We start from the raw sequence: 24239 nt of genomic DNA, 5'->3' as shown, positions 1-24239 counted from the left end.
AATGGAAGAGAAAAAAGCATTTCCAGGTAAGAAAATGCTGGGCCTCCTCCCAGGAATGGTAAGTAGCTAAGGTATTAGAGGATATAATGGGAGGTGAACCTAGGAATAGAGCTTGCATCACAGAAGGTACTGAATACTAGATTAAGGAGTTTGAACTTTATTCTGTAAGTGCCTTATGAACAGGTACCTTACCTATCTTATCTACTAATGCCTCACACTTTGTAGATGCTGAGTGAATACATATATTCTGCACGAGTCTATTCTTTATCAATACCGTTTGCTTAATAACAAAAGAAATGTTGGAAAGTGCATGAGTTGGGATCACCCTCTGATTAACCCTTGTCTCTTTTTACAGATGAAGTAACTGAGGCATCATTTGCTGGAAGTGGCAATCAGCCTGTGAGGAAACGTGCACCGAAAAGTCCACCTTGAAGACGATGTGAGCGGGGACCACGGAACTGGGGCAGAAACCCCCGAAGCAGAAAGGGGCGAGGCTGTGGGCAAACTCTCCCAGCGCCTACAAGATGGCCGCCCTGCAACCCCCGGCCGGGAGGAGGCGGAGCCCTCTGCCGCACCTCTCCCAGCCCCGCCCGCCCGGCCCCGCCCAGCGCCCCTCCGGCCTGGCGGCGCGGGTTGTGAGGTGTCCCGGCGCAGCGCCTGCGCAGTGGGCAGCTGCACGCGGGGCGGAGGCTTTATAACCACTGAGTCGCCACCGCTCTGGTTCTGTCTCCGGGAGGGCGGCGGAGGAGGCGGTGGCAGCGGCGGCCGGGGCTCCGGCTGAGGGGGCTGAGGAGGCGGGAGCCGTGGCGGCGCTGGGCGCCCCTCGCCCCTCGCCCTCTGCGGGCCATGGGCTCCGAGAAGGACTCCGAGTCGCCGCGCTCCACGTCCCTACACGCGGCCGCGCCCGATCCCAAGTGCCGCAGCGGCGGCCGGCGCCGGCGCCTCACCTTCCACAGCGTCTTCTCCGCCTCGGGCCGCGGCCGGCGCTCCAGAGCCAAGCCGCAGGCCGAGCCGCCGCCCCCGGCCGCCCCGCCGCCCCCCGCCCCGGCCCCGGCCGCGGCCCAGGCCCCGCCGCCCGAGGCGCCGGCCGCCGAGCCGGCCGCGGAGGAAGAGGCGGAGGCCGCGGCGGCGGCGGCCGTGCCCGGGCTGGACGATGAGGAGGCGGCAGAGGGCGGCGACCCGGGCCCGGAGGAGGTGGAGTGCCCGCTGTGCCTGGTGCGGCTGCCGCCCGAGCGGGCCCCGCGCCTCCTCAGCTGCCCGCACCGCTCGTGCCGGGACTGCCTCCGCCACTACCTGCGCCTGGAGATCAGCGAGAGCCGGGTGCCCATCAGCTGCCCCGAGTGCAGCGAGCGGCTCAACCCGCACGACATCCGCCTGCTGCTGGCCGACCCGCCGCTCATGCTCAAGTACGAGGAGTTCATGCTGCGCCGCTACCTGGCCTCGGACCCCGACTGCCGCTGGTGCCCGGCCCCGGACTGCGGGTGAGCGCGGGGGCGTGGGGCCGGGGGCGCCCCAGGCCCGAGGACGCGGCTGGCGTGTGGCCAGCCCCGAGAGGCGGACCCCGGCGGGGCGCGAGCCGCAGCTCCGAGGGAGGAGGTGAGGGGTGACCAGGGCGAGCGAGGGGAAGGTGGCAGCTGCGGCGACCTGGTCACCCCGAACCCCCGGCTGGGCTTGCACCGAGCGCCCCAAGGGCTTGAGCGGTCGGTGAGGGGAAAGGAGCTGTCCATCAAGTCAGGAGGTAGGGAGAGGCAATTTCTTACTGGGCGTGGGGAAGGGACATTGGGCAAAGAAGGGAATGAGAATATCTTTCTGGGGACGCGCTTCGGAGGGGTGTGTCCCTTTGGCTGTGGGCAGACTAACAGCATTGCAAGAGAAGGCGTGTTCTGCCTGACAACCACTACTCTTAAATTGGGATGGAGGTGACGGGAATGGCCCTAGGGGAGGACAGCTCACTGGAGGAGCTCTGAGGGCTCTGGATACTGTGTGTCATCTCTGCTGAGCTATTGGGAAGCTCCCTGTGGTTCTTACCCTGCCGCATTGGGCTGGATTGAGGGATGGACAGACTCCTTTCTTTGTCCAGGGAGGGGCTGTTTGTAGAAGCAGGGGGGCACTGAGAAGGATGCAGAGAGACTGGTATGGTAGGAGAAAATGTATTTTCCAGCCCCTCTGATCTTGAGTTCTTGATGACTGTGAGTCTTTTTAATGCACCGTGCATGCTGAATTTTTAAGCTCAGTGAGTTAGAATGTGCGTTATCTGCAGAGACATAATACCATCACTGGAGCTCTCACTGGAGAGCTCCCCCCTTTAAAATCTGACTGTGTTACTGTCAGTATATCCCATGAATGGCTGCATGCAGCAAAGAGGGGCTCATCTAAGTGGTTGAGAGTCAGACTGTGCCATTACCTGCTCTGTGACCTTGGGCAGATCATTGTATTCTTGTGTGTCATGCTTTGGTGACAGAAAGATGCTAGGGACTCCTTGCAGTGTGTACATGTAATGCTAGTAAAATGCTGTGTGATGCTTTGTTTCAAAAGAGTTAAACAGCCTTATATAGGTTACAATCAAAAGCCCTTTTAAGGCTTTTGATTGTAACCTATATAAGGCTGTTCTGAAGTTTCCATGATGTCGCCCTTTCAGAAGGAGCGATCTAAGAGTGTCTAGGAGAGTGAGTTAAGTTCTGTTTTTTTGTTCTGCCAAAGTTGTTTAGAGATGGGTGTGTTATTTAACTCACAGAGGTGAGGTTTCTAAATTACTCTGAAGTGTTGCCATCAAAGGTACTGTATTTTCCTATGGCAGATCACTTTCACTTTCAGTTAATAAGTATCAGAAAGAACCTTCTAGGCCCCTTGGAAGGGCTTGGAGGTTTTGCTGACCTTAAGAGGTTAATTTATGTGGTATTTAAGTTTGCAAACAGTGCTGATCTATTTTCTGAGCGAAATTAATATTAACCTAAGAGAATACTGTATAGTTCTCCCTTTTTGGGATGCAAGTATCCTTGAATTTTAACTAAGAAATGTGGCTGCTTCAGAGCAGATCTGTGACTGGATACAGATCACCTTTCTCAGTAAGCTCCCCTTTGGTTTTTTTAAATATTAACGGCCACTATTTATTGAACATTTAGTACATGCCAGGCACTATTCCAAAGCTTTGTATGTCTCATCTCTGGAATCTCATTTTGTCTAATCCTCACAACTACTCCAGGAACCTGGTCTGGTTATCTGCACTTTACAAATGAGGAAACTGAGGCATAGAAGTTGCTTGCCTAAGATCACACAGCTTTTAAGAGCAGAGCCAGGATTCAAATCTTGATAGGCCTAAAGCCTATCCCCTCCTTGGTGTCTCACCCTTTCTCAGCCAGGTCTCCCTAGATGGGAAAGCTAGAGCCCAGGCCAGGAGGCGGCAGTCTGTAAACATTAGGTGGCTGACGCTGGCAGAAGAACTGGCATTTGTTCTTTTTCTTTTTCCTTTTTTAAATAATACTGCGTTTTCAGTGAAGGTTTACACAGTAAATTGGGTTCCCATTTAACAATGTCTATACAAATTGTTCATGACATTGGTTACATTATCCACAATGTGTCAACAGTCTCATTATTTATGTTCTGGTTGTTCTTTTTCCATTAATCTAGTTTCCCTGCCCCCATTATCTTCTCATTTTTGCTTTAGGTAAATATTGACCACTTGGTCTCGTAGATGATTTTTTAAAGGAGCACAGTACTGACTGGTGATATTGTTTATTTTATGAGCCAATCTGTTATTTAGCTGAAATGTGACCTCCAGGATTATTCAGTTCAAAGTTTAAAGGGTATCTCAGGGTGATAGTCTCAACCGATCTAGTAAGTCTGGACTTTTTTTTAAAAAGAATTTTTGAGTTTTGTTCTACAGTTTTCTCCCATTCTGTCAGGGTCCATCTTTCGTGTCTCTTATTAGAAAGGTCAAAACGGGCACCATCTGGTTCTCCTGGTCTCAGGGTAGATGAGGCCATGGTTTATGTAGGCTGTAGTGGTCCTGTAGACTCATCTTCGAGTCTTTGGTTTCTTTCTTTCTCTTTTGCTTCAGATACATATAGAATGGTAGTTGTATCTTAGATGGCCAGTCTTAAGCTTTTAAGACCCCCTATGCTATTCACCAAACCTAGGATGTAGAACAGAAACTTTATAACTATATTATGACCGAGTTATCCAATGAGGTTATGGTCTTAAGCCTTCAAACCCAGTAAACCAGTCCCTTGAGGTGTTTGGTTATATCTAAGTCCCCTTTTGTTTTTTATTTCTCCAAAGTTAATTTCTTTGTTCACATCAATAAAAACGGACAGAAATTAATTTGCAGCTTGGTGACACTGTAAACCATTACTCATTTGAAAGTTATTAAAAAATGAGGCCATTTCTCATTTTAGTCAATTATTTGGGTAGTATCATCCAGAGCTTATTTTCCTTCAAAAATTAGTTAAAACAATTATAACAATTAATCTGTATACATTTTGAAGAAAGTATTGTCTATGGCCTTAAAGAAGGTAATGTTTAGAAAAAGAAGGCAAGCTGGCATCTGACTAGCTGTGTGCCAGACATACATAATTTAATTTGGTTCTTATCAACTTTATGAGATAGATTTGATCTAGCTTTACAGATGAGGAAACTGAAGTTTGGAGAAATCTAGTGTCTTGCTCAGGGTCATATAACTAGTAAGTAGTGGAGACAGACTTGGAGTACTGGTGCTAACTCCAACCAAGGTCAATATTTTTTCTGCTCAACCTCTATTTTAAAAAGCTTGAGCTTGTCAACATAGCCCCCATTATTGGGAATGCTACTGTTTGGGGTGCATTTAGTCAAGTAGTGGCCAAAGGACAATGTTGAGAAAGCCCCAGATGCTAGAATCTAGTTTCTTTTCTGATTCCTGTTAACAGCCTCTTGTCTACTTTGTTTTTCCTATCTGAAATAGGCATAATCCTTCCCTGAGTTGAGAGATTTAATTAACGTTTGTAAAGTGTTTTGAGATCTTCAGTTGAAGGTGTTAGATAAAGATAATTTTAAAATCCTGTCATTTCCCAAACAGATGTCTGATATGGCCAGTGGTTTTGCTGCCTGTTTTTAATGCCAGTAGAAAAATAGCTTTTGTATTTCACTGCATGTTGTGATTCTCTCTTTTTTGTTTTGTTTTGTTTTAAACTGAACTGTTCTTTGGACCTGGTAAAAGTCATAGATGACCATTAGAGGAGAAACTCGAGTCCCAGTTATCTCTGTTATCTGCTCCCATACCGGACCATCTTTACTGCCCACAGATCAAGTTCTTCCCAACCCAAATTATCAAGTCATTTGGCTCCCACCTCCTGTTCCACAACTCTCCCGTTCCTCTCCTTACCATCTATACCATCCTCCAGCTCAGTACATCCTTCTCATATTTGCCAAACTACTCATTCTAAAGTGGAACATCTTGTTCATAGACTACTGAATCTGTAAAATGACTTATTATTATATCTCTAGGAATTTATTCTATGATCTGTCCTTGTCATTTAAGCCCCTTTATAGTCTCCAACCATTTATTCTTTATGTTTTTAATCCACTTCAATATTTCCCAAGGTATGATATAGGCATTACTCAAAAGAAAAATGTCCAGTGATTGAATAAGCTTGGGAAATACTGAGTTAAACAAAATACAGAGGAAGTTTATTTCTGAACTTCTTAAAGAGCCTTTAAACAGGCTAATATGCATTGTAAGTCTTCAAGTGGAGGTATATGGTATAATTTCCCCAAATTTAGATCACCACGAAACATATTTTGGTTTTTCCTGTGGCATCTTTAAGGCTTAACTCAAACTTTCCTTCCAGAAAGCTTTTCTTGTTTGCTGTTTTCTAAACTCTTATCACTCTGGCCTGCCTTGTATTAGTGTCCCTATTTAATCTTGTGCTCTGATTGAGAGTTCTCTAAGACTAGAATGTCTATATTCTGACTTTTTCTATAGCCCTTACATTAAAAAATCTTTCAATTAGTCGCTAGGAGAATGGGATAGTAGATGAGTGAATTTTGATAGAAATATAAGAAATATGAGCAGCATAGTTCTTGGAGGAGAAACAAAGGCAAGAGTGGAGGTGGGCAAGAAGAAGACAGACAGGTGATCACCCAGAAAACACTATTGAGAGTTACATAGTGTTGAATCTTGAGTGAGTACTGGGTATTACAAAAAAGAACTTAGACATAGTCCTTCTTGACAGAGTTTGGCCTCTAGGTCCACCACTCCAGCCTCTCATCGCTGCCTCTAGCCCCTGCAGAGTCCCCCTTCCCACCCAACCTCAGCAGATAGTATCAGCTAATGACCTTCCTGGGACAGCTGAACTGGGCTGTGCAATAAACGGGAAGCTTCTGTTCATCCCTAGCACATTTGTGAGGGAAGAGCTAGCTCTTCTGGGCCAGACAAATCTCAGTCAGTGAAGGAAGAGACAGATGATAAGTAAGGTAGGTATGAAATTATAAATGCAATGTAATAAATACTAAAGAAAATGCAAGTGCTCTAAAAGCATGGGTAAGGAGCCCTGGTGGTGCAGTGGTTAAAGCATTTGGCTGCTAACTGAAAGGTCAACGATTTGAACCAACAGGCTGGTCTGTGGAGGAAAGATGTGACAGTCTGCTTCTGTAAAGATCACAGCCTTGAAAACCCTATGGGGCAATTCCGTTCTGTCCCATAGGGTCACTGTGAGTTGAAATTGACTCAATAGCAACGGGAGAGCATAGGTGAAAGAACACTATGTTTTGTCTGACGGTGTCAGGAAAGACTTATAACAGAGGAGGTGATCTTTCACCTGGTCCTTATAGAGTATAGGTAAGAATTCGTATCAGGCAAGCAAAGATGAGGGTGGAGAAAAATACATCTTAACCCGGAGTGTTGTGAGCAGATGCATGGAGGTACAAAAGTACAAGTCACAACACTAAGTCTGGAGTCTTGTTTGGTTAGCCTCTGGATGCATATGGCCATAATCAGGGTAGCCACTAGAGATAAGCTGAAAAGGCAGGCTGGATTCAAGTTGATAGGCTTATCTGTGCCATACAAAGAAGTTTAGGTTTTTAATCCCATTGGAGACTCATTTAAACAACTTTTTTCTTGAAGGATTTTAAGCAAAAGAGTAATATCTTTATGATATCTCTTTCTTAGAAAACATTTTGGAATGGAATTTGGATTGGAGTTGGGAATAAAGAGACCAGAGAGGAGGGAGGCTGTTGCAGTTGTCTGGCCTGGACTTGTGGGTCTAAACTGGGGCAGGAAAAAAGAAAATGATGAGGGTGCAGCTCGTTGTGACAACTTGGCTAAGGTTTAACTCTGGGAGCATAACTCCAATGCAGCTGCTTGTGCCTAAAGAGTGTTTAAAAGGATGGATCATGTCTGCCACGCCTTTCCTGAACACATGCTTAGGGTTCATCTGTAAATGGGTAACCTAGTTACATGGCCTGGGGATGGGAAGCACAGATGTAATATAGGAACATGTTTCCTTGACAACTAGGGTCTGCTAGAGTGTAATCAAATTCATACTAATGGGAATTTTTTTCTAGGATTGAAGTTAGGTAATGCTGTGGTCTATTGTGTCACATTATGAGGTTCTTGAAGATTTAGGGAATTAAAAAAATGAGTAAAAGTTGTACGAACTGAAGGGGTGTGTGTGCCTGTACTCTTAACAGCATGTAATCTTCTCCACCTCCCTTTTAGTTTTCTAATTAGCAAACCTGAATGTTTGGTTAAGCTAAGAGAGCAGGGTAGGAGAGATGCTCCACTACAAGGCATGGAAGAGGAGAAACAAGGTGATTGGGGTAGATTTGGTCTCAAGGACGAGGCTTTCAAGTATCTGAGAAGAAGACTGCCCCATTCAGAACTTAGAGGTTTACCCCTGAAGGGGTTTAAGTTATAGTACCTGGCATATAGTAAACCCAGTAGGTACCTGGATAAATCTAAGTATGTACTAGTGTGCTAGACTCTGGAGATGAATAAATAAATGGGTGATACCATTTGGTTGGGGAAGCAAGCATATAAACACAGTTAAAATATAATGCAATAAGTATTATAAAATAATTATGCACAGGCACAAGGTAGGCAGCCTGCTGCCTGGAGAGGTTAGTAGATTTTATACAGAAGATGACAACATTTGAGCTGGTTCTTGAATGGATGATAAGTACTTGCCAGGGCAAGCAGTTAAGGAAAGGACATTTCTAGGCAGAAGGAATAGTGTATCCAAAGGCAAGGAAGTAGGACAAAGTGTGCAATATTTTTTAAACTGTACTTTTCAGGGCAAGCTGTCACGTAATTTTAGAACATATGTTTAGCTACACTTGAAGGTGGCAAGCACCTATACGTCCATTTTGGACTAGAAGCTAAAGTTTGGAGATTTTAGCTAGCTCAGTATCATGCAGTATGAGTCAGAGGCAAGGAGCCCACACTAGGCACCCAAAAAAACTGGAATGCCAAGTCTCGTGCCCTGAGTAATTCTGTGTCATGGCAATAGATTGGTGTTGATTCATATTTTGGAGTTATTTTTCTTCCTTGGTACCAAATTCCATACCCAAAATTGACATTGTCAGTCCTACCAAATGCTCTTTTTAAAAAAATGGAATTTGTTAATATCTACCCTCCACCAAGTGAGGTAGGAGTGGATCATGAAGTGATCAAGGCTTCCTGACCTACCATCTCTCTAATTCATATTTTCATAAGTTGGCTAAATACTTCCCTGAGGCCATCCAGTACCTTTTCCATTTAACACAAAATAACAAGCATGTCACTTTCTTCAGGAGAACCATTGTTTATCTTCAGTAGTTGTTTTGCACCTAGGTGGGGTAAATGTGCTCAAAACTCCTACAGGATATGAATCATTTGCATTCACACATTGACCTATTCTCACTTTGTTCTTTCGGAGAAGAGTCTTCGTACAGCCTGTATTATATAACATCAGTAATACATTATCATCTATATTTGTAAGTCATTCTGAAATCAACTTGCAGAAAGCATGATAAACCTAGTAACATGAGTTGCTGACAGGAACATCTAGTATGCATTCAAATAAACAAACATAAATAATAAATCCAAGAAAACGTTATTAGCCTTATGCATAAGTTGTTTAAGGTCCTTGGTTATTGCAGGGAGAGTGTGAAATAGGGGACAGCAAAGTCCAGATGGCAGCACTGAAGCCTGCAATCATCGACCTTTTTAAAAATTGTGTGGTGAACTTTGTAACTGCTGTCTTCCCTTCTCCATTTATTTCTTTAAATTATTTTTTAATTTTGTTTGAAACAAGTGCCCACTTATTAGGATGATTTGAGCATGTAGTTGAAATATTTAGATTAGTCAGAAAGGCTAATAACTGTAAATGTATTGGATTGTTTGTGAGAGACTGCTTCTTGGTAAATAAACATGAAGTACAAGAAACAGTTGATGCTCGTGCTGGTAGATCCTGAATTGCTTATCTTCAAACTAAGAATATGTATTAAAAGAGAAAGGAAGATATGGCCATATGCTGTATTAATAATGTAGATAGGTGATATTCTTGAAGGCTGTCAAGAAAGAAAACATTCAAGGTGTAGATTTGAATTGAAAAGAAAAAGTTACGTAGAAAGATAAGATGAGCTGTCAGTATAGGAGGGGTTGACTGACCATGAATCCATCTGTGGCTGTCATCTCCTAGGCTGTGATCAGACCAGCTTCACTGTAGAAAAAGTACATTTGCTTTAGTTTTTGCTGTGGTTCTTTATTTCACAAATGTTCCATCCCTTCAGGTAAACAAATTCTAATCTCTAAATATAGCAAGCCATCGAAAGGAAATAAGTTTTGTACCCTGTTATTTGTGAAACTTGCTGTGGCAGACTGCTCCTAAAGCAGTCTAACTATGACAGAATAAATGCTAGAAATTAGGCTAAATATATTTTCCCCATTTTTGGGGAAATAAAAGGATTTGTGTTTGGAATCTTAAGAAGAAATCTACTTTCTCACACAGGCAATGCTTTACAGTTGGTCAGGCACACTTGTGCATCGTATGTGGTGGGGGTAGGGTACCAAACAGTGTTCACCCACTGGAACTGATGAATAATAACTCTGTTGGTTAGATCATTCTTACCTTACTGGTATCACTTCCTATTTTCTTACTCAGTTATGCTGTTATTGCCTATGGCTGTGCCAGCTGCCCAAAGCTGACCTGTGAGAGGGAAGGCTGCCAGACTGAGTTCTGCTACCACTGCAAGCAGATATGGCATCCGAATCAGACATGCGACATGGCTCGTCAGCAGAGGGCGCAGACATTGCGAGTACGGACCAAGCACACTTCAGGCCTCAGTTATGGGCAAGAATCTGGACCAGGTATAAGTTAGCATTGTCTCGTCTCTTCATTTGGCATTTCATAGTGTGAGTCCAAAACTGGAAGAAAGAGATTACCTTACTGTGTAACAAAGTATTCACTGGGATCAGAAGGCAGAAACTATCATTTGGCAGTACTTCCAGTATTATATTTAATATGTAGCTTTCCTCTTCAGCCATTTAGATTATCCAACCCAGCTAAAATCAGAATACAACAAATTAAATTCTCTGGTTTCTACCTTCTTGGTAATATGTCTTCTTAGAGAACAATTAGTTCCTTTTGATGGGGGTTTTTTCAAAACTTACATTGTAAGTAGAAAGACGTTTCATTAGTGTTAAACCTGTACTGTTTTCCAACTAACTTAGAATGTGTCATTGCTTTTGAAAGTAGGGTGTAGATTTAAGGAAAGGGAATAATACTGGTATGGGTTAATGATTAACCTTAAAAGGAGGAATGTCACACGTTTAGTTCCAATCTTGACAAGTCAGAATAAGCCTATTTAAAACTGTCAGTGGGTTTTTTGCCTTTTATAAATGTATTTTATTTCACTGATGTCATTTGGGAGAGGCTAGTAGGAAAGATTTTATCATTCACTTTTTCCTGGCACAGTGTGATCTTCTAAATTGTCTTTGTAATAGGATAGTTTCTCAGTTGCTGTGAAAATTACCAGGTGTATGCTACATAGAATTACCAATTGTTTTTAGGTTTCAAATTGGAAAGGATTGCAGAAAGGGACTATGAGTTGCGTTAACAGCAGATCACAGTGACAGTTTGTGAACCCAAAAAATGAGTTTCCTCAACTTAAGTTTCTCAAAATTTAAAGCCAGCCACAGGATGCAGCCCATCTGTCCTGGCAACACTCTGCTCTTAACCCTGCCAGCCTATCGGCTGGTGGAATTTCCACTTTTCTTGGAACCATCTTTCTCTCTAAGGAGGTCTCAATGCTCGAGTATGGTTCCAGTGCTGTGTAATATGCCACCTATTGGAATAGGTAGCTCAATATGAGACAGAACCCCTTTAATAAAATTTCCTAAGGTCTAGACATAAATTTTTTTTTTTTTTTTTTTATGTCAGCCCTTAATAAAGTGAGTTAACACAATTTGGAATTCTCAGTCAAGAATTCTTGACAGCTTTGTCATTTTTTCCTTACATACACTCCTAGGAATAATTAAGTCAAACTAGGTTTAACTGTTGGTTTTTTCTACCCCAGGAGCCCTGGTGGTACAGTGGTTAAGTGCTCAGCTGCTAACGAAAAGTCAGCAGTTTGAACCTACCAGCTGCTGTTTGGGAGGAAGATGTAACCGTCTGTTCCCATAAAGATTATAGCCTTGGAAACCTTATGGGACAGTTCTACTCTGACCTATAGGGCTGCTACGAGTTGGAATTGACTTGACAGCAATGGGTTTGGTTTGGTTTTTGGTTATTTTTCTACCCATTCTTCCTTCCCCCTTAGCAGATGACATCAAGCCATGCCCACGATGTAGTGCTTACATTATCAAGATGAATGATGGAAGCTGTAATCACATGACCTGTGCAGTATGTGGCTGTGAATTTTGTTGGCTTTGTATGAAAGAGATCTCAGACTTGCATTACCTCAGGTGAGATGGAAAATGTGTCCATTGCTTCTATAGCCTTGTTTTCTCATTGATTTAGGGGAAAGGATGTGAAAGAGATATATTGTCTTCTCCGTACAGCATAAGGAAGCTGTAAAAGAAATCTCCTTGTTCCTCAGAAGCACCCCTCTGATCATGTTTTTCTCCAGCTCAGTAACTGCCAGAGACCATCTCCATTACCTTCCAGATAGCATGGCTTTTAAGGCTTTCCACAGTCTGGCCCTAATCTTCTTTTCTACCTTCCCCCCCTCACCCCAATTTTTTTCTTTTTTTTTTAATGTTATATTCCAAATAATCTGGGCTTTCTCTTCTGTGCTGTCTCGCTCTCACACTAATTCATGTTCTTTGGCCTGAAATGCATTCTAATGACCTAACCCTCTCTTTTCAGTACCCTCCTTTTATCTCAGCTTGTTCAGTTCTTAGCCATCCTTTAAGGACCACTTAAATGTCATTTTATCCATGATGCCATCCCCTAACTTTTTCCGCTTCATTCTTCTTTATTGCCATTCCTTTATCTTTATTTTTATAAACATCACCAATACTTTCTACTTTATGTACATGTCTAATCTTAAAGCCAAGGTTATTTCTTTTTTTACAGTTCCTTGCATGTTACGAGTTTCCAAAGACTTAATTGAATCAATATTAAAACTTTTGTCTAGGAGGAGTTACTATGTAACATTCATTGTATGGAAGAAACACCATTTCCAATTTAGCAAACATTTGAGTACTTCCTGTGTACCAGTTACTGGGGACGCAAGAGTGAATGAGACATGATCTCTACTTTTAAAATTGCTTATCTCGTCTAGTAGAAAGAAAAACACATGTACAAAGACAAAAGGAGTGAGCAAAAATGGTTGGGCACTGAAGGGCTGAGAGTAAAAGTAGCCAAACTCAGTACCAAACTGGCACATAGGGTGTGAAGAGGTCTCTCGGACTCCTTCCCCAGGAGCACAGTTTGCAGCAGAGAATCAATCAGATGTGGTAGGACACATGCCAAGAAAACTGTGCAAATCAAAATGTTCATTAGGTGCAGGATACAATGTGTTTGGATGAGATGGCTGAGTACGCAGGCTATGCAAAATCCTTAGTTGTGTCGGTCAAGGAGGCTGGATCAGTGCTGGTGGTTTAGGGAAGGCTTGAGGCATGCCTTTATTAAACAAAAAAGTTCAGAGCCCAGTGCCCTCATAGCCTGGCCTTGTCCTTTGCTCCCACTTGTGTATTAAGTTCATTTCCTGTAACCTGTCTGTTAATCAGTCTTACTGACAAGAAGGTTCTTGCTCTTCTCAGACTTCCTGATGACAACAGCTGCACTTACAATACTGACATTAACTTTAGTATATGTTTCCTCTGCAGCCCCTCTGGCTGCACATTCTGGGGCAAGAAGCCGTGGAGCCGTAAGAAGAAAATTCTTTGGCAGCTGGGCACATTGATTGGTGCTCCGGTGGGGATTTCCCTCATTGCTGGCATTGCCATTCCTGCCATGGTCATTGGCATTCCCGTTTATGTTGGTAGGAAGGTAAGACATGGTGGGTTCTGTGCATGTACCTGTAAGCTTCAGGTTTGATGGTAAAGATTTGAGGAAAATGGGGAGGAGCTTATATTTCAGAGCTGTCTGAAAACCCGCTGGTTCCAGGATAAAAATAACCTTAGTTTCTTAAATGGATTTTCTTAAGAACTTTCACATCTCTTGACAGCCTGGGCCTGGTTTGTCACAGTGACTTAAAGATGAAATGCTTACTTTATTCTCTTGAGTTATTTTGTCTCTTTTTGGAGTAACTTTTTCTGGATTAGTTTATATCTTCCAGGACTGAGTTAGATTAAAATTTGAAAAAGATGTCTCTTTAGGATGGAAGATATGTTTTAATGTAGATAGTTTAAAAGTCAATATTTCCTTGTCTTTTTTTTTTCCTGGCAAAAAGACTGATGACCTGACCTGTTGACATGAATTTTCTTTTTATTCTTAGATCCACAGCAGGTATGAGGGAAGGAAAACCTCCAAGCACAAGAGGAATTTGGCTATTACAGGAGGAGTGACTTTGTCAGTCATTGCTTCCCCAGTTATTGCTGCAGTTAGTGTTGGTAAGCTAGTCAGGACCCCCATTCCTCTCTCTCCACACCCCTCCTCTACCTTCTTGCTCGTTGTTTCCTATCAGCTTTCTCACCATAGCAGTTTGACCAACTGGCCGGATGTTTCATCCGGAAGATTCCTAGATTTTGTGCCAAACCCACCGTGGTAGTTAACTCAATTAGACACCATTATTATGATTATTTTTCAGTTTTCCAGGCTCACTAAATTATCAGGGCTTGGGATCTTTTATTCTTAAGTTAATGTCTAGAACTTGGTCTGACACACAGAAAGACTGAAAGAAAATTAAGGTTTAGTTTTTCGCTTGCATCTTCCTTCTCCCTCACTTGCCGTGGATGTCACAGAACCACAAAAAAAAATTTTATTTTGATTTTTCTAATGCCTCAGTATTTGGGGAAGCATATAAATAATAACTTAGCGTTTATCGAGGCTCTCCGCGTGCTAGGAGCAGTTTTGAGTATCTTGCACGTATTAGTTCACTGAAGCCTCACAACAGCACAGTCGCAGCATACAGGTGCAGTAATTTACTCAGGATCACTCGGCTGGAGCAGGAGACCAGGCAGTCAGACTTCAGAGCCTGTGCTCTTAACAACAAAGCCATTCTGCTGTACAGCAGTAAGATTTTGGAATTACCCGGGGGTGCGCAGGGGAGCCAAGGAGGAGAGCAATCCTAATGTTTGATTCTGGATTGATTGTTTTTTTTTTGGGGGGGGGCGGTGGGAGGAGGGCACAGGGTTAGCCCTTCAGCAGAGAACAGAAGGGGAAGAATGAAAGCAACATATACTTACTGTGCTGGGCATTCTCATTTAACCCTGACAAACCTGGGAGGATATGTGCAGGGTCACACAGTTAGTAAATTGGAGCTACGATTCTAATTCAGGGCTTTCTGCTGCCAGGTCCCGTCATCATTCTGTTACAGTAGGCTAGGCCGCGTCTTTGGGACAGTCACGTCATTCCTTGGCCTTCTATAAAGTGGCCTGGGCTTGTTCATGCTCAGACTGGAAAGGAGAATTCAGGGCAGTTGCAGCTGGTAGCCTGCTGACATGTCTGCTTCTCTTCCCCCAGGTATTGGTGTCCCCATTATGCTGGCATACGTCTATGGGGTTGTGCCCATTTCTCTCTGTCGTGGAGGAGGCTGTGGAGTTAGCACAGCCAATGGAAAGGGGGTGAAAATTGAGTTTGATGAAGATGATGGTCCAATCACAGGTAAAAGCAGGACTTTCCCCACATTTGACTTTATGGGACACAAGGTAAAAATCGATACATGTAAGCACACTTTACAGAGATTATCATTGGGTTACTGTGGATAATGAGCTTTGTAGAGGGGTAAAGTATTTTTAGATTCTCATTTCTTCGTTCTGGAGTTATTAGGTCAATTCCTCTGGTACCTGCCTCTGTGGGGCAGGTATGAACTAGTAGGATTCCAAGTAACTCCAAGTATGCTGGTATGCTGGTGGTAGTGGTGATTATAATAGTCTAGTACGTGCACAGTGCTTCATAATTTTCAGAGGACTTTACACAGTTATTATCTCACTTGCTTTTTTACAACAACCCTCTGAAGACGGAGAGCGGGGACTGTTATTATCCCTATTTAATGGGAATTTAATTTTAAGCATTTGTCTCCATATCTGTTAAATGGGGTCAAGAGCTTGAGCAGTGCTGGGACTAGAGCAGGTCTTCTGACTTCTACTTAAATGTTGTTTCCATTGTACCATTTTAACTAACCTGTGGCACAGAGGTTTTTTAAGCTTCCTGCTAGAATCAACACATGACCTAAAAGTATCTTGAAATCTTTGTTTGCTTAGATGGCAGCTATGGTATAGTGGAAAGAATACTGGACCTGGAGTCAGAACTGTAGTTTTGTGTGATTAGCTATGACCTTGGATGAGGCAGCTAGTTCTAAGCCTTAGTTTTCTCATTTAAAATTGGGGCCAGTAATGCCTAGTTATTGGGAGGATTAAATATGAACATGTGTTAAAACAACTGATCTGGTAACTGGATATAGTAGCTGTTCAATAAGTGTTTGAATGAATGAGTACTTTTTTACATGAAAATCCTCTACTCTGTAAAGAGTCATTGTAGGGAATATCTGCCAGACTCTGTTTTGATGCTATTCTGTGTGGAATTGAAATGTTTGGTTTACCCCTAGTGGCAGATGCCTGGCGAGCCCTCAAGAATCCCAGCATTGGGGAAAGCAGCATTGAAGGCCTGACTAGTGTGTTGAGCACCAGTGGAAGCCCCACAGATGGACTCAGTGTTATGCAGGGGCCTTATAGTGAAACAGCCAGCTTTGCAGCCCTCTCTGGGGGCACACTGAGTGGTGGCATTCTTTCCAGTGGCAAGGGGAAATACAGCAGGTAAGCAAATGTGTAAGTTGTGACAGAACCAGTTGGAATTATAGGAAGGTATCATGTGATGGTTTGCACTCAACTATTATCCTAAAGGTTCGTAGTTCAGACCCACCCAGTAGTGCCATGGAAGAAAGGCCTGGTGATCTCCTTCCATAAAAATTTCAGCCAAGAAAAAACCCTCTGGAGCAGCTCTACTCTGTAACAAATGGGGTCTCCATGAGTTGGAATGGACTTGACAACAATGGGTAGCATGCCTGTATTGAACCATATCTCTGTGCTAGGCGTGTCCCGTGTGTCATCTCATTTTGATTTAATTATCAATGGAATTTTTTTTTTTTTTTTTTTTAACAATTAGAAAACAGGCTCAGGAAGCTTAAGTGACTTAGAAAAGTTCAGTGTTCTTTCCACTGCACCATAACTGTTGTGACTTCAGATTCTCCCTCTACCACATTAAGCTGTCTACATCAGGAGAGGAGAGTATGCATTTTGTAGGAATCCCAAGGCCATGCTTTCCTTTAGGCCTGTCACTAGCTCTCAGTTGAACAGTGTTTTATGCTGTATCTTGTTGGCTTATTTGGTGGTATAATCTTTTTTTATTTGACGGAGTCTTTGTGGCACAGTGGTTCAGAGCTTGGCTGCTAAACAAAGTCGAGAGTTCAAATCTACCAGCTGCTCCTTGGAAACCCTGTGGGACAGTTCTAGTCTGTCTTATAGGGTCACTATGAATCGGAATTGACTCGAAAGCAATGTGTTTATTCCCATTTGATAGATAAGGAAAATCAATTCTATTAACTTGTGTTGAGAATATGTAAAGCTTTATGATCTAAAAAAGTTGTGACTTGATTTGTCATTTCACCAGTTAGACAAACCAAAATGTATTTAGGGGAGCATAACAGATGCTACATGAGAAATGGTTAGATGAATGCACTGGAGAAGACACTTGGGGGTCGGGGAAGGGATAAATGTAGGCAAAGCAAGGCAGGGAGATAGAGGAGATGGTTGCCTTCAGATATCTGAAGGACCTTCAACTGTAAAAAGGGTTAGACTTCTTTCTGTGACTCATGCCAAAAGGCAGATTAAGATCAGTTGGCAGAAGCTATATAAAACTCATTGAGTCAATTACAACTCATAGTGACCCTATAGGACAGAGTAGAACTGCCCCATAGGGTTTCCAAGGAGCGGCTGATGGGTTTGAACTGCCAACTTTTTGGTTAGCTGCCGAACTCTGAACCACTGCACCACCAGGAACCCTGGCAGAAGCTATAGGAAAACTAATTTTGGTTAGTATAGAAAACATAGGGGCAATCTATAGGAAAGTCTAAAGAAGGAATGTACTATCATAGTAGATACTGATCTGCCTATCCCTGAAACTGTTTAAAATGAGACCAGATGGCAAATTGGCTGTTAGAGGGATTCAAGCAACAGATGGAATGGATCCTACACCTGAGCACCTGTCAGTCACCTGGGGAGCCGCGTAAAAATAGATTTCAGGGTTCTATCCCAGAATTAGGAAACCCTGGTGGAGTAGTGGTTAAGTGCTAACCAAAGGGTCGGCAGTCCGAATCCTCCAGGCGCTCCTTGGAAACTCTATGGGGCAGTTCTACTCTGTCCTGTAGGGTCGCTATGAGTCAGAATCGACTTGATGGCACTGGGTTTTATCCCAGAATTAATAAATTAAGAATCTCTTGGAATGGGGTCTAGGGATCTGTGTTTTGAAAAAGCTTCCCAGGTGATTGTAGCACAGTCATTACGTGAACCAGGATCTGGGAACCACCTAAGTAGATGGCCTTTGTGAAAGGCCCCTTCCAACTCTTACGTGATTCTATGGCAGAGCTGAAACCAGAACCCAGGTCTTCTGTTCAATTAGTGTTTGAGCTGCGTCATTTTCCTGGACCTTGACACATTCTTGAAGGGCACCTGAGGCTGAGCAGCAGCAAAAAGGCACAGGCGGCAGGATCGGGGCTTCTTGAATGTACAGCTGCAGGCGGCCGCTGACCCATCTGTGTCTCATGACCCTGGCTGTCTCTTGTTAGGGGATCCCACCCCCACTTACCAGGAGTATTCACTGCTGTGCTTTCTCAAAACCAACACCCCTGTAAATAAGCAGACAGACATAATTGGAGACTGACTTGCTGAAACTGCAGCTTGGCCAGTCCAGCTGTTCCAGTTCTGTGAAAGCCTTTCTTTTATGGGAAGTGAATGAGTCAGATGGGTTTGACTGTGAAACTCATTATGAGGAAATACTTCAGTGTGCAACAAAATGGTGTTGGAGCCAAGAAAGGAAATCGTTACGGTTTCTCAGCTCTGAGAGACCATTGGAAAAGCTTGTTGCTACTAGGAGGCTGGCTCCTGTATGGCCTTCAGTCGCATAGCCTGGGGGTAGTTTGAATGCTAAATAAATGTTTGAGTTCTTACTCCGTTGGAGGCACTGAGGGTCGAGTGTGGATGAGATGTGGTTCCTCCTTTTGTGAGGCTCACAGACTAGTGGGAGAGAGGTATGTAAATTGATAACAGTAAATAGGCAGGTGCTGTGGGAGCACTTAGCAGAAAGTGACAGGTTTGCTGAATTGAGGAGTTACGACATTTTCATTTGTCATTAAGGCCTAAGGATGAGTTTGTCAGAGAAAGGAAACTTCCAGAGTGAAGGATTTGCAACATCATGGAGGTATAAAATGAGTAATAGGTATTTAAGGAAAGACGAAATTCAGAGTGATTAGAATTTAAGATCTATAGTGAGAGATGGAACTGGAGAGAAAGATTGGAGGCAGATCCGAAAGAATTTAAATGCCTGCAGGTATTAGGGAGCCCAGAGGACTTTTAGAGTGATCATGTCTTTGTCCACGCTGTCATTGGTCTGGAGGTTGTTTGACTTGGACTTAGGGGATACTGGAGAGGGAGCCTACTTGCACTTATCCAGGCTGATGTTGAGGGCCTGGAGTTAAGCTATAGCAGCAGGGATAGAAAGGTGGGATGATTTCAACAGGTATATTAGAGAGAAAATGTGTGGGCATCTATTTGAGCTGTGCTGACAATTGGAGAAGATCAGATCACCACAATTTGCAAGGGAATGATGGAGATGTGCCAGTAAGCAGATTGTCTTGGGATACCCAGGTCTTATATTAACTTGACCGTCCCCTCTTTACACAGGTTAGAAGTCCAAGCCGATGTCCAAAAGGAAGTTTTCCCCAAAGACACAGCCAGTCTTGGTGCAATTAGTGACAACGCAAGCACTCGTGCTATGGCCGGTTCCATAATCAGTTCCTACAACCCACAGGACAGGTATGTGAACAGTCAGATGCCCAGGAGAGGTTGCATTTTTTGGTTGGGCACTGGGCCTTCAGAAGCTCAGTGCCTCGTGTGAGGGCCGTATGTATCATCTGGTGGGGTTATGTAGTATATCCTGTGAATTCACTGAGCAAGTTCTTGGTACGGGAGTATTTGGCATCTCTTGGCTCTTCTTCTTAGCGTTTGATTTTGAGAGGCTTTTTTCTCTTTCCTTTCTTCCTTTCCTTCTCTTTCTTCCTTCCCTTCTTTCTTCTCTTTGTCTTTTCTTGGCCATTGCGGCAGTGTATTACTACTCACGTGGAACTTAGAGCTAGATCGGTGCTTATTGATGTCTGTGGGTCAAGAGTTTCTGCCCTCTTGATGCTTTATGTGGCGCCCATAAGCTGTCTCTCTTTCTTTTTGAGAAGCTCGTATATCTGGTATGGGGTGAGTCAGCACTCCCTACTATAGGGATTCTGCCATGGGGTGAGTCAGCACTCCCTACTATAGGGATTCTGGCTTTGTCTAGTGGTAGCACGGTAGTGAGGATCTAACCCTTAGGTGAATTTGGCAAGATCTTTGTCTAAAGAGATTACCTGAGTCTCAATCCTGTGTGAGTGTTTGTTTTAAATCAGCAAAAAGGATCTAATTGCTGTTCTCCCTCTTAACTGAATGTTGGGTTAAATTTTCTTTTTGTTAAAAGTGAGCTGTAGTTTACCTTTAACCTGTCTCTTTGGACTTCATAATCCTGAGTCTATAGACTACGTTTACCAACAGGTATAGCAGACTGTATCCCCCATGCCTGACTCAGCAGAGTGGATTTTGTCTCCACAGAGAATGCAACAATATGGAAATCCAAGTGGATATTGAAGCCAAACCAAGCCACTATCAGCTGGTGAGTGGAAGCAGCACAGAGGACTCGCTCCACGTTCATGCACAGATGCCAGAGAATGAAGAAGGAGGTGGTGGTGGGAGTGGCAGCGGTGGTGGTGGTGGTGGCAGCGGCACTGGCAGTGAAGAGGATCCCTCCTGCAAACACCAAAGCTGTGAACAGAAAGACTGCCTGGCCAGCAAACCTTGGGACATCAGCCTGGCCCAGCCTGAGAGCATCCGCAGTGACCTGGAGAGCTCTGATACACAGTCGGACGATGTCCCAGACATCACCTCAGATGAGTGTGGCTCCCCCCGCTCCCATTCTGCAGCCTGCCCCTCTACCCCCAGGGCCCAGGGTGCACCGAGCCCAAGTGCCCATGTGAACCTCTCTGCCCCAGCTGAGGGCCAGGCTGTCTTGAAGCCAGAAGGTGCAGAAGCCAGAGTATGAAGTGGAATGAATGCTCCTGTTCTGAGAAGCACACTTGTTGTGACTGCGTCTTTTGGAATCTTTTGGGTTTTTTTCGAGGGGGGAGGGGGATTGGGAATTTATGTATTTTATTTCAAAGATTCTCTGGTCACAGGTTTTCCCCAGGGAAATTCTAAGAGAGTTGCAATTTCTTAACAGATAAAACATGGAAATTTTGCCCTTAATCACTCCCTTTCTACCCCCCCCTTTTTTTTTTAATTTATTGGTTAAACTGATGGCGATCCATGAGAGGTGTGTCAGAGTGTACATATGTATGTGTGTATATTGTATGTATGCTAACATATTACTGACGGACACGTTTTAATAAAGATTTCTGTCGGAATTCAGCTCATCTCATTTTCCTTGCCTTGGATAGTTCTAAAGAGCCAAGTGTTTGAACCAAAATGCTGTGTCTTTGACAGTCCCTAGACCTCAGCTTTTCTAATCCTGAGGAAGAATTGTTTTCTAATCAAACTGCAGTGAAATCATATATGAACCAGTGACTCCTTCCAGAATGGTAGGAAGCAAATCTAGGCTTGGCTTGTGGACTGTGTAGTCAGACTGAAGAGTAATCAGCTGAGTTGGCCAGACAGAGAAGCTGCAGACTAAAATGAGCCTTGCGTGCCCTCTAGAGGCAGCTGTGCAGGTTTCCTGCTGAAGCTTTATTTACCCCTTTGCGTTACAGTCACTGGAGGAGGAGAGGGGGTACTGGTCTCAGGTAGCTCTTCAGAGAGATCCCAGTGAATGTTGCAGGGTTACAAACTGGGGACCAGAACTGTTATTATTGGAGGAAGAAATGTGCTAATTCTGTGTAATCACCAAGCAATAACCTAGGTGTTTGCTGTGCTCTCAGGTACACCCTTCCAGTTCCAAAAAAGCTTTCTCAAGCTTGCCAATCTAATTTAAATAAGAGGGACTAAGGAACGTGATTGGCATTTATAGTGAAAGGAGAGAGAAAACAAGTCATCACATTCTCTGAATATATTTATATTTAATTTATCTCATCTAAATTCATCAGCATTGAGTCAAGTTAGCATTAGGAATTTTTGGTCCGTCTAGAACAGGGTCCTTGGAAGTGGAAGGTCATACATGATACAGCAGGAAAATTAAGCATAATTTTCCAAATCTGGCAGTGACTGTCAGTTAACCCTCTCATGCCCCTAATTTCCCAAACTCTAAAAAAGACAATATTTAAGGAGCTTTCAGTGCCAAGCTTCTCTATCACCTTAGCCCTGGACCCAGAGGAAGAATTGAGGACAGCCATTCCCTAAGGACTAGATGGCCCTCTGTTTCCTTTCACAGACGCATCTGCTCTTTGTTCCTGGCCTGTGTTTTACCACAGTGAGGATGGTGCATCTGGACAACGGCCAGCTTGGAAGATGGGCACTGTAGCCAGACTTAGTGCTGCCTGTACCTGGGACAGGAAAACCCAGGAGTGAACTTGGGGTCTCTGGAACAAAGTGCCCTAGAGGGTACCCTTGTGTGAAAAAAAGAAACTGCCGAAAAAAGAGGCAAACAGCCTGGGGAATCTCTGAAATACAAATTATCAACTCGGGACTTGGAATTCTCTTGAAGCCTCATCAAGGGAACAATTAAATTGGATAAAACCAAAGAAGTCTATTGAAGGGGCACGAGTTTGCAGCCAAACCTGTATTCTTATCTAAGCCCACTCTTACTAGTGTGAGACTGGAGCAACTTACTCTCTTGAGTCTGTATTCACTTACCCAAAATGAGGATAATAATCCTAATCATGGAGTTGTTAAGATTAAGTGGGGTAAGGCACTGAAAATGCTTGTGATAAAGGCCCATGTGTTCTCCTCCTGCAGAAATAAAGACATAAATTCAGGAAAATACGCGATGTTATCTAAGAAAGGAAGCCCAGAGCCAGACCAGAGGCTCTGAAAAACTAAGTTTATTTTAATCCTTTGCAAACACTGCTGTTATATCTCCCAGACATTAGCATATAAAAAGGCCCATCAGTACCACCTGGAAAAGAAAGCTAGGAATCCTTTGGAAAAGCTGGCTCTCGGAAAGTGGGGAGAATGAAATCCATCCTTTCTGTACACAGCATTCATCATTCATTCTGGAAATCCCTACTGTGTTTCAGGTAGAGTGCAGCAATGTGGAAAACTCAAAATTCATGTCCCCATGGAACTTACATTCTAGCCGGGTAAACAAAGTACAAAGGCCCTTAGAACATCTTTGGTCTGTTTTAAGAAACAATGCCCCCCACCCCCTGAAAAAAAATAAAGGCCTGTGTGGCTGGAGTGAAATGAGGGGGTTGGGGGGAAGTAGTAGGTTAGGCCAAATAAATGGCTGGGGGCAAGGCTGTGTAGATTAGCAAACAACTCTGAAGACAAGGACTTCTAGGTTCCTCTAAGGTCAGGAAGAATAATCTTGTAAGCCAGATAGATGGGGTACTTGCCAACTTCTAAAGGGACTGAAATTAAGGGGAGGGTGTGTCTGGTCACAAACGCTACTTGGATGGGCCAATCGAAGGAAACTTGTGAACGTGTTAACTGGTTGCTCATTATTTATTCCAGTCTTACTAATGTACCTGCTTGTATTCCAGAAGCTAGAAAGCTAAAAAACTACGTTTCTTAGACTTCCTTGAAACCAAGATTCTGAACGCAATTTAAGTTTTGCCAATTAGCTACACAAACAAGATATGGAGGGAGCAAGAGATTCAAGGGCTGTCTTTTCTTCAACAACAGCATTCCAATATCCAGTTAACTTGATGGGTGTTGAGGCTCCCTGATTCATAGGCAACAGCAATGTATTTTCTTACAGGGAACCTGTGATGGCCTCCTGTTCTCCGTCTTCCTGATGGTGGTAAAGGTAGTGGCTCCCAGGGTAGGCCAATTCTGGGAATCTTTCCTGGAGGTTCAGCCTAGAGCCTGCTTGTCCAGGCTTTGCAAATCTAATTTACCTATAGTCCCTGAGTGGTGTAAACAGTTAACAGTGCTTGGCTGCTAACCAAAAGGTTGGCATCTTGAGTCTACCCAGATGCATTGTGGAAGAAAGGCCTAGTAATCTACTTGGCAAAAAATTAGCCAGTGAAAACCTTATGGAGCACCGTTCTACTTGACACTCAACAACAATTTTTTAGTTTACCTTTATTGAGTTATTTTTTATTTTTAAATAGGCAAAGTGGGTAGAGAGGTTTTGTTTCCTACAGCTACTAAACGCTGACAGAGTATTTGGTACCAAGAGTGATTATAGGCATCAGGCCCTCAAAGATGGGACTCGAGTGCTCAGCTGCTAACC

General features: G+C 43.6%; 1 protein-coding gene across 2 annotated transcripts; it reads left to right on the top strand.

Moving 5' to 3' along the window:
• Positions 1-710: 710 nt before the first annotated feature.
• RNF19B (ring finger protein 19B) lies at positions 711-21309 on the top strand. Of its 2 annotated transcripts, none has more exons than XM_049878664.1 (9): positions 711-1481; positions 10116-10321; positions 11776-11917; positions 13286-13448; positions 13897-14011; positions 15084-15224; positions 16168-16375; positions 19517-19648; positions 20468-21309. In XM_049878664.1, the coding sequence occupies exons 1-9, from the start codon at positions 847-849 to the stop codon at positions 20952-20954; spliced, it is 2229 nt and encodes a 742-aa protein (XP_049734621.1). In that variant the 5' UTR covers positions 711-846; the 3' UTR covers positions 20955-21309. The 2 variants fall into 2 exon arrangements, with proteins under 2 accessions (XP_049734621.1, XP_049734620.1); XM_049878663.1 differs by having other exon boundaries at positions 11773-11917.
• The last annotated feature ends 2930 nt before the right edge of the window (positions 21310-24239 follow it).

Source organism: Elephas maximus, chromosome 3 (assembly GCF_024166365.1).
Source record: "Elephas maximus indicus isolate mEleMax1 chromosome 3, mEleMax1 primary haplotype, whole genome shotgun sequence".
In the NCBI taxonomy this organism is placed as follows: domain Eukaryota; kingdom Metazoa; phylum Chordata; class Mammalia; order Proboscidea; family Elephantidae; genus Elephas; species Elephas maximus.
The sequence above is the reverse complement of the archived record's forward strand: the minus strand, read 5'-3'. Positions and strand labels throughout refer to the sequence as shown.

Excerpts from the sequence above, each read along its gene's own strand:
- RNF19B (XM_049878663.1), top strand. The coding sequence starts at position 847 with ATGGGCTCCGAGAAGGACTCCGAGTCGCCGCGCTCCACGTCCCTACAC. Across the intron at positions 15,225-16,167 it reads AGATGATGGTCCAATCACAG|TGGCAGATGCCTGGCGAGCC; the intron begins GTAAAAGCAGGA and ends GTTTACCCCTAG. Across the intron at positions 16,376-19,516 it reads GGCAAGGGGAAATACAGCAG|GTTAGAAGTCCAAGCCGATG; the intron begins GTAAGCAAATGT and ends CTCTTTACACAG.